A 14877-nucleotide genomic window follows, 5' to 3' on the forward strand; every position below is an offset into this window, starting at 1 on the left:
GCGTGTAAATGCCCATCTCACGATCTTTTTTTTTTTTTCTTCAGATTTTTCTGCTACCACGTACGGGGGAATCAAGGAGAAAGGGTCAAACATCGTTGCATCTCAGTTCAGCTGAAAATACCTTTTGCCGGCACAACAGTGTGCGGAAAGCTAAATAGAAGGCGGAGAATACTTGGTTTGTCCACGAACCACTTGAGCTGTCATATAAACACGCAAGTACTCCGATGGCTCACGCTATATATTCATGCATTCCTGTGCTGCAGATAAACCTCCTTAAGAGACGGCGTCGGTATAGACAGCGGTATCTGCGAGATATAAATATCCTTATCTTTTATACCTTCACTTCAACGGCGGGAGCAATGTCTATTTTCAGTGCTTGAAAATAAAAAGGGTAAATTATAGAATGAACCATCTCATCACTACTGACACGTTTTGTGATTCGGATGCCTGGATTAAATCAGTAGATATATATGCGCAGAATCGAAACACTACTTGAAACATTAAAACAGCAGACTAAAACATATTTAAAACGCATTTCTAAAGTTTTGCGATATCAAAGCAGACTCGGATACTTCGAAAATTTCCAACCAATTTTCCATAACCAAAATTTTCAATCCAGACTTCGTGTACTGAAATGTTCTGATGCCAACTGACTCTCTGTACCCTCGTGTTGATTTCGATTGACTTCAAATGCAATATCAGGCTGTCAAGTCGAAGAATTACGTGCAATCTTTGTTTCAAACGCAAGTTAATTCATGGATATCACGAGTGGATTGTGTCAAGCGTGAAGGCACAGAGGTGTGGCCTAGATAAAACTGCATTTTTTTTTTAACGGCCAGAAAGAAAAAAAAAAAAACAGATATCCTAGTCATCCTACACTTTAATCCGAGTAAAAACTCCCTTTGCCACTATGATTTTAATAGCCCGCGTCACACATGTGTTGACGCCACTACAGTGACGTCACCAAGGCGCTTTTATGCGTTACAATTAGCAGAAATCAGCTTCCACCTATCTCCTATCACAGACAGCAGGTGAAGAAAAAAAAAGTCCACCAATCCGGTCTGCGGAAAGAGTTTCATTCACGAAATGTCGTCTGCTTCGGACGCGGGGCTGCCACTGCCCTGTGGTGCCGTACAATAATATCCACTGACGCACGAGCACGTAAAAGCCGGACTTGATTCTATAGAAATTCCCAAGGTTACGCAAACTGCACCGGGAAAACAGCAACGACTGAAGGAAAAAAAAAAAAAAACGAGGAAGTCTAAACCGCAGGTATCAGCGTTGCTCACTGTTTCATCTTCCTCATCCGGTATGAAGACAAGGTTACCTTCCCTTCGACACGAGGCAGCTCGTGTCAAGATTGTCCGAACTTTGCTGAACTTTCTAAAATCCAGTCATCCGTAACGTATCGTACTGTCTGTTCGCCCGACACCGTAAAGGCAAAGCCATGCTACGGCGGACTTCGGGAAGGACCTTGCGGCAGTATGAAATGACATGCCACGAAATATATGAAACTAAGCAGGAGTTCACTAAGTCGTGAGAACACAACTCCTGAAGTTTTCATAAATCAAATACGCCGCCTCTTTATCTGGACTCTTTTCTGATTGACCTGCGTTCTGCAATCATGATATGTGAGTAAAAGTAGTTATATGCACGGACATTAGCGCTATTATGCGTCGTCTGCTATTTTCTCTGCTCAAGTTCCGAAGTAACAGACGTACTTCTGCTAGCATGCTCCCTGCTAGCATGCATACATTCCATGTCGACGCATGAAAAGCCGGTAGACATCCAAACTGCTCTGCAGTACACACGCGTTGTTTGTACCATAACTTTTGCTTAACACTGAATCAAAGAGAGACTTACTCGGCTACTGAGCTGCCCATTCTGGTTGCTGCAAACCACTTTCAGCCGCGAAACACACTCAAAAGCCCACACTGTACACCGCTAACGGGAAGCAGACATTTTTATCAACAAACAGCCGGACGTGACGAAAGCGGACGTCACTATATCTCCCTTCCCGGAAGAGCGCGCCACTGGCGAGATCAAAACCGAAACTATACCGTTCGCCAGTAAGTCACTTCGTGGTTTTCTAGAAATAGCACTGAATTTATTTCTTCACATCCATAGCGAGAAGCAAGCACCAGATGGTTATACGTCACTTCCATACAGAACATGAACACATCGAGTTTACCTAACCTACGGTGATAACTTTAAAACCAATCTCAAACAGAAATCTCATTTAAAAATCGAGCTCCTGCCTCCTTATCGAATTTCCACAGAACTGGAAATAGAAATCTCGTGCCTTCTGTGACCTCCCAAGCACTGTGAGAGGTCGATCACATTATCACAACAATGTAAAAAAAGAAAAAAAAAAGTAATATTACTATACAACATGATGCTTTAATTGCGAGTCTGAAGTATAAATACATTACAAATTACACGTTGAGAATCCACAAAGAAAATACGTTTTTACGAGAACAAAACTGCACAAAAGTAACGAATTTTTTTTTTGGAATTGGCACACTGGTTTCAAGTTCTTTGTGAAGAAGCATGGCAGCCAAAGCTGAGACATGCAAATTGCAGCCCAAAACCAGCATTAATAGTTTGCACAAGGGTGGCAAGACAATCCCATATCACAATCTGATACTGTCGCGAAAGCAGAACTATTCCCGTGCATGCTTGCTATGGCCGTACCCTCACAAACGTTGCGAACCCATGACAACGGTATCACATTTTTTTTGTCGGGAGGACATGTCTTGCAGGAGAAAGAAAAAAAAAAAAAAAGAAAGGATGAAACAATGATCGTCAGATTCAATGACGACATCTTATTACAGCAGTGAAAAAACGAAAGGTGTCTTCCTTTGATTTTCCCAGCGCTTGCATCTGTACATGGTCCTTTTCAGCCTAGAGATCACACTTCTGAAAAGAGCAAAAAAAAAAAAAAAAAAAAAAGAAGCGGGTGTAAAACATAAGAGAATGGTGCAGACTGTCTATTATTTATAGACACTATTTAATGCCATGTCAATGCAAAGTAATCATTTGTTGTGCTGTGACATATACAAGACAGTGCATCATTTGAGGTGAGTTTCCAGGTTAAAGAGTGCGATATCATTTTTGCCGTGATCAACTCAGCACTGTCAAACATTTACGGCATCCTTCAAAGTTTTGTGTCAAGGAACAATCATTTTTGAGCCAGAACTTCAAGCAAGGTATGACGGTAATAAGAAAGTGGCAAATAGTATGTGAATATCTAGCATTTACAATAAACAATTGAATTAAATCCTTATTGGCTCAGGGAGACAGTGATCAACACTATCATCCAAGATCAGGGGAAGATAACGGAATCCATTTTTGTTTCTCTTACTACCTCCGTTACTGGCCTATACTTGTTTCAGTTTCCTTCACCACCATTGTAGTTTCCGTTTCCGTTTCCAATACTGATGATACGGTAAAAGATTGCCATAATTTGGGTCCCACAGTACCCGAATTACCATCAGTGAATTTCGTTTCTGTCCCTATTTAAGATATTCTGAGTGTTACCATTTGTTTCTGTTACCACTACCTGCTATATTTCCAGTATAATACCGTTTCCATTACCATTTCCGTTACCTTTCCCTGTCCAAGATTGATAACAGAAGTGTGCAAATCCTTCCGGCTAGTCAGCAGTGAAATGTCACCAGAAAAGACACGTTAACATCTACATGTTAAAAACACGTATCTTTTCAAAGATCCCCATAAAGAGGTATGAAAGGTACTAAAGCACCACAATTCCTTACATTCCTGCATCCCAGAATGAGACATCAGCGGTGTCGACTGGTACTGACCCCGGAACGGGGGAGGAAAATTCCCGGGCATTAGCTGCTGCGCCGACCCGCCCGGAAAACCTGTACCAAAAAAAAAAGAAAACTCCCCATTATTTTCCATTGTCTCACACTTCATTTCAATCCAGCGTTATCTACAGAGTTACACTAAGATATGATGCACGTTAGAGCACTGCACGGGCCGACTTTTCCGGGCCCGACCCGGCCCGGGCGCATCGAAAAATGGCCCGGCCCGACCCGGGCCCGGACCTTCATATTTGTATGCGGCCCGGCCCGGCCCGGCCCGGTGACCCAGTGACTAGAGCCCGGCCCGACCCGGCGTCTAAGCAAATAGAGCCCGACCCGGCCCGACCCGGCGAGTAGATCCCGGCCTAGTATTTCCAGCCGCGACGTACGCGTTTCTGGCGATTATCAAACAAATTTATAAGTAAATTTATAAGGAGAGAAGACAAACATACGAGTGATGGCGGTTTAACACCGTAACCGCACGAGACCAAATTAAATCCAGAACGCACGGGGCGTTACCGTTACACTGTCAAGATTTTGCGGAGATAGAGCATGCTGTCGACAAACTGCTTCTCCCAGTCCCTATCCCTCTCACCAAGCTTTGCCAAAGTGATTGTGAAATATGTGAGGAGTGAGGAGCAATGTAAAGTGGCTGGAGAATGTTCTAGAGGGTCGAATCATATGCATAATGCAGTACCCTTTGCTTGTCTTTGCAAAATATGCACAGGAATGACGCAAGCGCATGATGATATGAACTAATGCATCTCCAATGTGTGGAATTAGCTGCGTGGCCCGGCCGGGCCTGACTCTCGGGAACATATTTGTCGGCCCGGGCCCGGCCCGGCCCGCGGTGGTGGCGTATTTTAACGGTCCGGGCCCGGCCCGACCCGCGGTGCTGGCATATTTTGTCGGCCCGGGCTCGGCCCGGCCCGGAGCGCACAGCCAATAACAAGCCCAGCCCGGCCCGCGGGCCGGGTCGGGCCCGGGCCGGGTCGGGGGCCCGGGCCCGTGCAGTGCTCTAATGCACGTGTTCCCTCAGATATCCGACAGGTCATGTTGCATGGACATTGGTCGGACATTAGACAGAAAACTACGACACTTTACGTTCGAATAAATAAGATATTTCGTCACCAAAGGGTAAAATGCAAACCAAGGATGAGAAATGTAACACACACCTTTGACAAGCCGAGCACATCACAAACCACATCATGCCACGATCCCAAAATTAGGCACGATTTTTTTTTTTTCCCCGTCGCCACAACATGCAAGATCGCTTGAGTCAGCCACGGCCAGAAAGCTATTATATAAGCGCTGCGGTTAAGAGGAGAGCCATAACAAACCAGGATTAAAGGAGAGCAGACACATGATTACGTGGGCACATTCCATTTTAATTTTGCACGTCCAGCACGGCATGTACATGTGAACATGAAATGAATGCGAAATGTCCTATTTTGTTTGTCCAGTCCTGTCAATCTTCAGCCACTCGACAACGACCGGTTAATCGAAACAAGATGCCAAAGTCCTTCTCGGAGAGCATGCATCACATGCACAAAAGATGACATTACGGTTGCGATGAACGTTTAAAAACATCCGGCGTAAAAACAAACAAGGTAGTTGTCGGCTTCACATAATGTATCCAAGAGAGGAGCTCATGCAGTTTAATAACCATGCAGAAGTTAAACTGCCGTATTGCACTGCTCAAATACATTCAGCAGGGGGGAATGAGCCCAAAATCCCTTTCCCCTTGACAGAGGGAAGGGAGTAGTTTCTTAGGACGTGAGCCAGCACGGAATAAGGTTTGCGAGGAGCCATTTTTTCGCACGTTCTTTGTGCATTCTCTAATTCTGTACATTAACTGAATGGTAGTGTCAGCATCCACGCATATTTACGATGAAAAACAATGATTTTGACTGTACTGCCCCGACAAAGTATTATGTCAGTACTATGCAGTGTTTTGAGCTTGAATGCAGTAATGCATGAAAACACTACACACAGAAAAATTAGCTGTTGCCTAAAGCAATTTCAACAGCAATGATTTTGACAACAAAAACAAAAATTAAAAGTAAGGACCCAGGGTCTCTAGGGCTGCCCGATATCACAGGGTTGCCAAAATCAACTCCGCAAAAAGAAACTGATTCTCATCAGGACACTGATAAGCTGCAAAAAGAAACAATAAGCAACACACTTTATCGAGATCAACACGTACAGCGTCTCAAAGGAACGCACCGACCAGCAACCCTTCCGTGCTGGCGAGCCCTCCCGACAACGTCTCCCCACCCCACCCCACACCCCGACGCGTTTATGCTTGGGCAAGCTGACTTATGTACATCCGTTCTGTCCTGCTCTCATAACACAACTCCTCCCGTCACTTGAGGAACAGACCTGCAGCCTGTGCCAAAGGGGACTGGCCTGAGAAAGCTGGGGGTACGCCCCCTTGACCCGCGAGGGCCATGGCCGACCCGGGGCCGCCCAGCGCCCCTCCCTGAGGCTGCCCCGTGAGTCGAGAGAGGATGCCCCGTTCCGACATCTGCAGCCGCTGCGCCACGGGGGGTATGCGGGCCAGGGTGGCCGGCAGTCGGCTGACGTCGGACTTCATGTCGCTCAGCAACTCTTCCAGCTGGTTCAGCACTGGAACAAGTTCAAGAATGGTTCGTGTACATCCAAAAATATGTCTCACGCCAGCCAATCAGCCGAGATCATTTGAGGGGCTCGTCTTACCCTTGTGGAGGACAGCATTTGCCGGCTTGTTTCCTGCCAGGGACTCTTTCGACAAGTGCTGGTGCGACTCTGCAAGGCACTCCAGCTCTGCAAACCTGCAACAGTTGCACACGTATTGAAGGTAGAAGACCGTTGAAGGTGCAGAGCATGTTGATTCGTACAGTGAAACATGAATTATTAGAGCCTGAAGTTTTCGGGAAATTTTTTTTCTTCTAAATTCGGGGGGTAAAAATCGGGTAAAATCGGGCAAACCTGCAACAGTTGCACACGTTGAAGGTAGAAGACCGTTGAAGGTGCAGAGCATGTTGATTCGTACAGTGAAACATGAATTATTAGAGCCTGAAGTTTTCGGGAAATTTTTTTTCTTCTAAATTCGGGGGTAAAAATCGGGTAAAATCGGGCAAACCTGCAACAGTTGCACACGTTGAAGGTAGAAGACCGTTGAAGGTGCAGAGCATGTTGATTCGTACAGTGAAACATGAATTATTAGAGCCTGAAGTTTTCGGGAAATATTTTTTTTCTAAATTCGGGAGTAAAAATTGGGTAAATTGCTCTGAATTCATGCGAATTCGGGTGAACAAACTTCCAGTATTCTAAATTTGGGGAGAAATCTGACTGAGTTACTCAAACTAACTGTACTGGTTTGGTACAAATGGTGATGTAGTAACTGAATTTGCTGCGAAAGTAGTTAGTGTGCATTCCTACACACGTCTCAGTGAGGGCAATTTGCCGGGTAAAAATTGGGCTTCACCCTAAAGAGACGACCTTCGATTCCGGGTGCAAATTCGGAAAGAGTCGGGTTAAACCCTAAAACTTCATGCTCTAAACACGATCAGGCAACGCAGTGCAGACAGGGACTGTCTGTGCGTCTCCTCTGTCCCTGTCATGTTGCCTGCTCACGTTTCAGCACGTGAAAGGGGCCATGAAGAGATCCTCAAAATCTCGGTAAACATCCCTAATGTATTCCCTAATATGCCGCGGCAAAGTACCTTGTGTTGAGCGCCATTGCTGGGTGGTTGGGGTCCTGAGTGAGGTTGAGGTAGGCAGCCCGTCGCAACTGTTCTTCAATCACTAGGGCCTGCTCCAAGAGCTGCGCACAAAAGATGAGAAAAAAAAATGGTGGAAACGGCGTCGAAGCAAGGCGCGCAACGCGTTACCTTAAACCTCCTGGCCAGGAACTTGTTCTTGATTTCCAGAAAGTTGCCCTTGCCCACGTCCATCTTGAATGGCTCGTTGATGATGCAGAATGCTTGGTCATTCTGTATGTCCTGCCACCTACCGTAGCCGTGTCTGAAGTTACGTTTTTTTAAGGAAAAAAAAACGTTTCTACTCCAAACTAGAGCACTGCACGGGCTCGGGCTCGGGCCATGCCCGCACCCGTACATTGCCGTTCCTAGGTTGGATTCGAGCCTGTGTTACCCCACTCTTAGGTTCGCGCATGGTCAAATTTACGGCCTGATACAGTGGGCCGGGCTAAAAGTGCGCACAGCAGTGCTCTATTGCAAATTACAGGTTTTCCCGCCGATTTTAATCCGAGCGCCATCGAAATTAATCCGTGCGCCATGCAAACTTTATGGGGCACGGATTAATTTAGCTGGCACTCGGATTAAAATCGCCGGGAAAACCTGTAGTTGATGACGACAAAAGCCCTGCATCACAGGTGCCTGCTGCAAGTGCAAGGATACTTGACAATGCCAGCCAGAAGCCAGTAGTCATGACGTCGGTGCCAGATCTCGTACTCTCTGCCGGGCACAGCAGCCCGCTCTTCATTTTGCCACAGCGTGTGTAGCTCTGTAAAGCCTCCGTCCGCAATGTTGAACATGAACTTGCGCTTGGGCTTCTCTTCCTTCTTCTCTCCCTCCTCTGCTGGCTTCTTCGCCTCATCTTCCTCCGGCTTGGCCTTCGACGTCGAGGCAGATTCGGATGGAGCCTCTTCGGCTTGCTCCTTCTTTACGTCGGCAGCTGAAGTGATTCCAACACGGCACTCTTTAATCTTTGGACATGCACAGCTACTTTACGCTGATGATTGTAGCTCACGAGGATATGAAAATTTTTTTCAAGAAACTTTTCATTTTTTAAAGTGATTTCGTATGTCAAATACCGCAGCTCATTCCTCATAAATGCAGATGTCGATCAGGCTGCAACTTACGGGAAAATAGACCTCGTTTGTTTTGGTTTTCTATGGCACAAGGGCAACTATTGGCCATGAGTGCCATCGCACATGTCCAGTTATTTCCTATATATTACCGCAGTACATGTATGTCTTTGTGTGTTTGCTCGTTGTTTGACATTCTAGGGTAGGTAAAAGCTTTCAGTTACACACTCTACATTGAAAGTGTGGTACGAAGTGATACTTGGGATAACCCAAATCAAACAGACGCCACGGTATCCTTGGGCCGCCCATTTGCTGTTAATTCAGAGGTTCCCGATGCTTCGGGGCCCGTTTCCGGCAAGGGGGGAAAACAGACCTGCTTCATAATCGGTATAAATGCAGTAAACTTCCTATGGCTGTGGCTATGGCTATGGCACAGCTATGAGCAAAGTAGAGACACATCGCTTATGCCAAACAGCTTCATCCGACCACAGCTTACAAGTTTCTCTCCTACACCTTGGCAAACTCACCGCAGTGTCTACAGGTTTTCCCGGCGATTTTAATCCAAGTGCCAGCTAAACTAATCCGTGCCCCATAAAGGTTGCATGGCACACGGATTAATTTCGATGGCGCTCGGATTAAAATCGGAGGGAAAACCTGTGGCACGGAGACCGCACCGTTTGACAGCCGTGACACGTACCTGCTTCTTCCTTCGCGGTCGATGCCGGATCCTCACCCTTCTTCTCTTGGGCGTCTTTAGCGCCCTCTTCTGGCGGCTTCTCGGCGGACGTCGATTCCGGCGCCTCGTCTGGCTTCGGCTCTGCCTTGGGGACTTCCCCCCCTTCGGCCGGCTTCTCCCCCTGTGTGGGTGCCACATCGGCCTGGGGAATCACACCATGGTTAGGCATTAGCAAGCGCCTCAAACTGCTGGCACCAAACTGAATAGAAAGGGGAAGAGAGGAAGGAGGTGACAGAAAGAGACACAATACTGCGTTATTTTCACTTCAGATCCCGTTTTTCACAGCAAGGTGCCAATGGTGACACTTTCCATAATACGGGTCACGGATCATATCCAATTTACCGACGCATCAATCGCCGAGTTTACTTGAACCATTGTCGCTCCATGTACAACGCACATCATTGCTCTCTAATCTAGATATATTCTTTGCTTTTCACCTCATTATATTATCTTATATATTATCGTCATATACATATTATCATCATCTTATTATATTCTTTTTCTGTCAGCTGTTTTTCTTTTTTTTTTTTTGCTTGTTTTTTTTTTTTTTTAGTGTATGTTTGTTACACTACTGTGACAGTACATTGCTATATTGGATACCTTGTTCTGATGTTGTCGCCACATATGATATGATATTCAGATTGCTTCCGGGAGGCCCCACCTCTAGCTATGCTACGGGGCCCCCCACTGTGTACTATGTATTGCAAATACTACTAATAAAATTGAAATTGAATTGAATTGTTGTTTGATGTACAGTGCCAGTGTGTTGCATATGTGCTCACTCCCTCATGTAATGGCCTAAAGGCCCCTTGATGGATCAATAAATAATAATAATAATAATAATAAAACATGCTCCCATTGCACATTGTGTTCACATCCATCAATCCAGGGCATCTTCCTCAAATACATCGCGGCTTTATACGGTTACACTGCTCGCGGCCACTCAATACACGTACGTGGGGGGGGGGGGGGGGGGTCTTCGTTTTCGGGTTTTACGATTTTTGAAATTCGGGGGGGGGGGGGGAATCGGGTGCTATTTACAGACGAGAATTCGTGGGGATGAAATCGGGCGCTACGATCTCCGTTTGATATGTTATCGGGGAATTTTTCGGGTGAAACGAAAGGCACACGAAACACAAGCCACTTCCGCGACACTGGGACGAGAAACGAGAATCGTTATATTTCCGCTCGGAACTGGGGAAGTGAATGACCGCCGTATTCAAACGCTTGCCCGAGCTCCACAAAAGCTCGTCTTTGACTCCCGCAGGAGGGGATTATAAAAGGAGGACAAATAGGTAGGGCCTGACTTTTTCGGGGTTTACTTTTGGCCAAATTCGGGGGGCAAATATCGGGTGATATTTTTCATTCGAAAATTCGGGTGTATTCGGGTTAAATCCCGTTACGGCATATTCTGTCGTCAGGAATTCGGGTGCATTCGGGTGATTTTTTTTGTGTTTAATAAAAATTTGTCTTAACATGGAACTAATGTTTAGCAATGTTATCAAACTTTATTTTAATGCACGCTTATGAGTGTGCCACGCGACCCGATGTTTTTGGGTAGATTTGGGTTAAACCCGAATTTTACAGATTTTGTTCGGGGGGTAAATATCGGGCGGATACGGGTTTAACCCTAAAAAGTCAGGCCCTACAAATAGGTTGTCACAAATAGCTCTCTTTGCTGATATTACAATCCACTTTTCCGACGGTTTACCTAGAAAGACGAGTTGAAGGACCGCAAGGATTTCGGGTAGATATCGGGTTTTACCCGAATTCTTGAAAACTTGTTCGGGGGAGGAACTGTCGTGAAAAACCTGGTTTAACCCCGAAAACGAAGAACCCTACATACACGTACTAGTCATCTTTTCACATGTGACGCCAGTTGACAATGCGTGAATATATTTCGTACTCGAGTTACAGCGTCACCCTACCTAAAAGTATGGGCACCCAGCAACAAACCAAGAGTTTCAGAAACGTACAAGTGTTACAGGAGGGCAGCAAAAATGGTTACCTCCTGCTTCCCATCGTCCTTTGGCTTGGTAGCGTCCAGTGGCTTGGCTTCTTCCGGCTTCTCAGCTTTTCTTACGCCATCCTCAGCCGTAGAATCTGCCTCCGCCAACCCCTCTGCCGTCAACGTCTTCTTGTCGAGCCCCAGTTCCTCCGGGGAGATGCTGTAGCTGCCATTGATGTGCTCAAACTCTTGAACCTAATCAATTTAGAGAGTGAATTCAGACAGTCAAAGACAGACTACGACGTACTAGATTATAACGACCACGTCATAATCAATGCCCGTCCGCACGATCCACTAGGGGCGCTGCTCATCGGCCCGAGAGATCTACAGCGTGATTGGACAATGAAAATTTGGATTTTGAACGCGCAGAAGCAGACGTACGACGACCGTAGCAGACGACAGCAAAAGCTCTTGTGAAACCGCGTAGAACGATGATGGTAATCAACTTTAGAAAGAAGAATCTCCCGTGGGACATCCACCGCTCGTACAAAATAACTGAGGTAAGCCGAAGTACAAAGTATTGCAGAAGTTGAGGAAGCAATAAGCCCATGAGTAGCGCCGCCGCTAGGTTCCTAATGCGGCGCTTGGAAGGGGTGCCTATGACATGGTCGTTATAATCTACAGGTTTTCCCGGCGATTTTAATCCAAGTGCCGGCTAAATTAATCCATGCCCCATAAAGTTTGCATGGCACATGGATTAATTTAGCTGGCACTTGGATTAAAATCGGCGAGATAACCTGTAGTAGGTCGTGGCTTAGGCATAGATTAGACATCGGGGACGAAAAAAAAGGAAAGTGAAGTGAAGTAGAGAACAAGTTTGGGGGAAAGGAAAGATGACGTCGTCAACCAAACACACGTACCTTCTTGCGGATGAGGCTCATGACTCCGATACGCGTAAGCACATGTTGGCGGCTCAGGCCCTCACGTGGCACACCATCCGCGAACGTTTCAGAGTTGTCAGCACCGGGTTCACAGAGGTGCCTCATAAACAGCGACACATAAGCTTTGAAGTTCTTTTCAGACTTGCCGCGAAGGTCTCTCACCAGCCTGCAATCAACGAAGCGTCCACATGACCAAAGAGTCGCGGAAAACGGGCACAACAGCAGCCACGTTGGTGAGACGACAGAGGCGTCATGCTTACCACTGGGAGTTAAAAGCATCCTGTGGAGGCATGCCATATCTCATAATAGCATTCAAGAAGGCCTTCCTCTGCCTAGCATTAAATCCAAGAACCTAGAAAACAGGGGGAGGCTGTTCAAAACTTCCATCATAGCAATTACTGTATCGTGCGACGCTCTCCTTTTCCAGAACAGAAAACCTTGCTCGCCTCCCGACCATCACCCATATAACGTCTGTGCAATGTTCCACAGTTCCGCTATCGCAAAAGAATCGCGGACTTCCACCGTGCATGACTAGGACGGAGGGATTCCTTGTTTTTGTACAAATTCAGACAAATTCATTTTGTACAATACAGACAAGTTATCATTAGGGCCTGACTTTTTCGGGTTTTATTTTTGGCCAAATTCGGGGGGTAAATATCGGGTGATATTTTTCATTTGAAAATTTGGGTGTATTCGGGTTAAATCCCGTTACGGCATATTCTGTCATCAGGAATTCGGGTGTATTCGGGTGATTTTTTTTTTGTTTAATAAAAATTTGTCTTAACATGGAACTAATGTTTAGCAATGTTATCAAACTTTATTTTAATGCACGCTTATGAGTGTGCCACGCAACCCGGATGTTTTCGGGTAGATTCGGGTTAAACCCGAATTTTACAGATTTCGTTCGAGGGGTAAATATCTTGCGGATACGGGTTTAACCCTAAAAAGTCAGGCCCTAGTTATCATCAGTAGAGCCTTAGCCGGGGTTTAACCTGATTCTTCCCCGAATTTGCACCCCAAATTGCCTGAATCTTTACGGTGAAACCAGATTTTTACCCAGCAAATTGGCCTCACTGAAACGTCTCTAGCGATAAACACTAGCTTGTTTGGCAGCAAACGCAATAACATCACCGTCTGTACCAAACCAGTACAGTTCGGTTGCGTAATAGAGCCCAATTTCTCCCCAAATTTAGCATACTGGAAGTTTTTTTCGCAAAAATTCACGTCAATTTAGAGCGCATGTTTATTTCTCAGATTTTTACCCCCCCCCGAATTTGGAAGAAAAAAAAATTCCCGAAAACTTCAGGATCTAGTTATCAGCCTTGTCCTTTCATTACATTTATCCTTCTTTTTCGACGCAAGCATCACGATACTGTAACAACGTCCTAATGTAATCCTGCATCAGACCACACATGCTACACCACTGAGTGAGCGATGCAAGCCATGTCCCAGGTTTCCTTTAGAACAGACGGACAGCAGTCTCAGTCCGAGTCCCCATTTAACCTGGACGTCCACGAGCCAGAGGCAGGGGACAGATTATGTTGTCCACAAACGCGCATGGCTGCCATTTCGGTGCTCACAAACAGCAGTGACGCATTGATTTCGTGGACGTTTTAAGCTCACGTCACCTCTGATGAGTAAGGAATCATCATGTGCAGGAATGTGGTCCTCTAAGCAGGGCCTGACAGTGATATTTGCACGTATGTTAGCAGGAGTCACTTGAGCACAAAATTTAACTGGAAAACTGCTGCATTTAGTCGAGGCAAAGATATTGTCTGACTTCCTAATGATAACAGCAGAGGGAAGTGAAGACAGCCAGCGTCCAGGACAGTAATGATATGCGGGAAGTCTGTTGGTATTTCCTGCATATCACTCCTAATGATAATTAAGATAATTGCTCTGTGCCATGAGGCAACTATGATTACGAGATATGCCACAGTGGTGTTTACAATTACAGTCTACCTTACCAATTACAATTTCCGTTACCTGGACCAGGTGGGTCTAACTCTCAACTTTCCCATATACTTCTTCCTATTTGGTGCAACAAATGCCGGCAGCAGCCATGAGGTGTCCCATTGTTATCAGCATAAAAAATACCGCACCCAAATCTGGGCCGAAGCAGAACTCGTCTGGATACATTGCGCTACGAAGTTGGCTCATGGCAGGTTGCAGTGCGCTATGAATCCAATCCAAGTCCAATAGCCAGAACGTTTCTTGATCGGTTTAAATCCTTTTAAACGTTCTATTTAAACTATTTAAACGTTCCACCGGAACAGTAAAAAGTGCGCCGCATGACTCAACGTTGCCTTAACTCATTTAATTCACTCATCTGACAAACTTTCGCTCGTTATTGACACCGACAAACTCCGCCCGGCAACTCTGGGACACCATATGGCGGCCTCCGTCATTATTTCGCAGAAACGGAAACAGTACTTACTTCTATGTTCCCACCAACACGAGCCAATAAGGGTGGCAACGGGCGGTCTTTCTCGCTACCTCCGCGCCCTTTGCGGTTCCGAGACTTCTCCCCCAGGGACCCTGGTGGCAAGTCCAAGCGGTCGTTATACTTTGAACACTGACATACACTGGACTCTCGTGTGTTTTACCCCTAC

General features: G+C 46.0%; 1 protein-coding gene across 6 annotated transcripts in view; it reads right to left on the bottom strand.

Annotated features, from left to right (window-relative positions):
* Nucleotides 1–2375: 2375 nt before the first annotated feature.
* Nucleotides 2376–14877, bottom strand: part of LOC135369902 (chromodomain-helicase-DNA-binding protein Mi-2 homolog) — a 34359-nt gene continuing 21857 nt past the window's right edge. For 4 of the 6 annotated variants that reach the window (XM_064603488.1, XM_064603487.1, XM_064603492.1 and 1 more), the window contains 12 exons: nucleotides 14703–14803; nucleotides 12526–12617; nucleotides 12245–12431; nucleotides 11385–11579; nucleotides 9338–9575; nucleotides 8231–8507; nucleotides 7703–7835; nucleotides 7535–7635; nucleotides 6546–6640; nucleotides 6210–6455; nucleotides 3777–3884; nucleotides 2376–2919 (listed from right to left, as the gene is read on the bottom strand). In XM_064603488.1, coding sequence (XP_064459558.1) covers nucleotides 2918–2919; nucleotides 3777–3884; nucleotides 6210–6455; nucleotides 6546–6640; nucleotides 7535–7635; nucleotides 7703–7835; nucleotides 8231–8507; nucleotides 9338–9575; nucleotides 11385–11579; nucleotides 12245–12431; nucleotides 12526–12617; nucleotides 14703–14803 — 1775 coding nt within the window. In that variant the 3' untranslated portion in view covers nucleotides 2376–2917. The remainder of the gene's footprint in view (nucleotides 2920–3776; nucleotides 3885–6209; nucleotides 6456–6545; nucleotides 6641–7534; nucleotides 7636–7702; nucleotides 7836–8230; nucleotides 8508–9337; nucleotides 9576–11384; nucleotides 11580–12244; nucleotides 12432–12525; nucleotides 12618–14702; nucleotides 14804–14877) is intronic. The other 2 variants (XM_064603489.1, XM_064603490.1) reach the window with 2 other exon arrangements.

The sequence above is a fragment of the Ornithodoros turicata genome, chromosome 10 (genome assembly GCF_037126465.1).
Source record: "Ornithodoros turicata isolate Travis chromosome 10, ASM3712646v1, whole genome shotgun sequence".
NCBI classification, from domain to species: Eukaryota; Metazoa; Arthropoda; class Arachnida; order Ixodida; family Argasidae; genus Ornithodoros; species Ornithodoros turicata.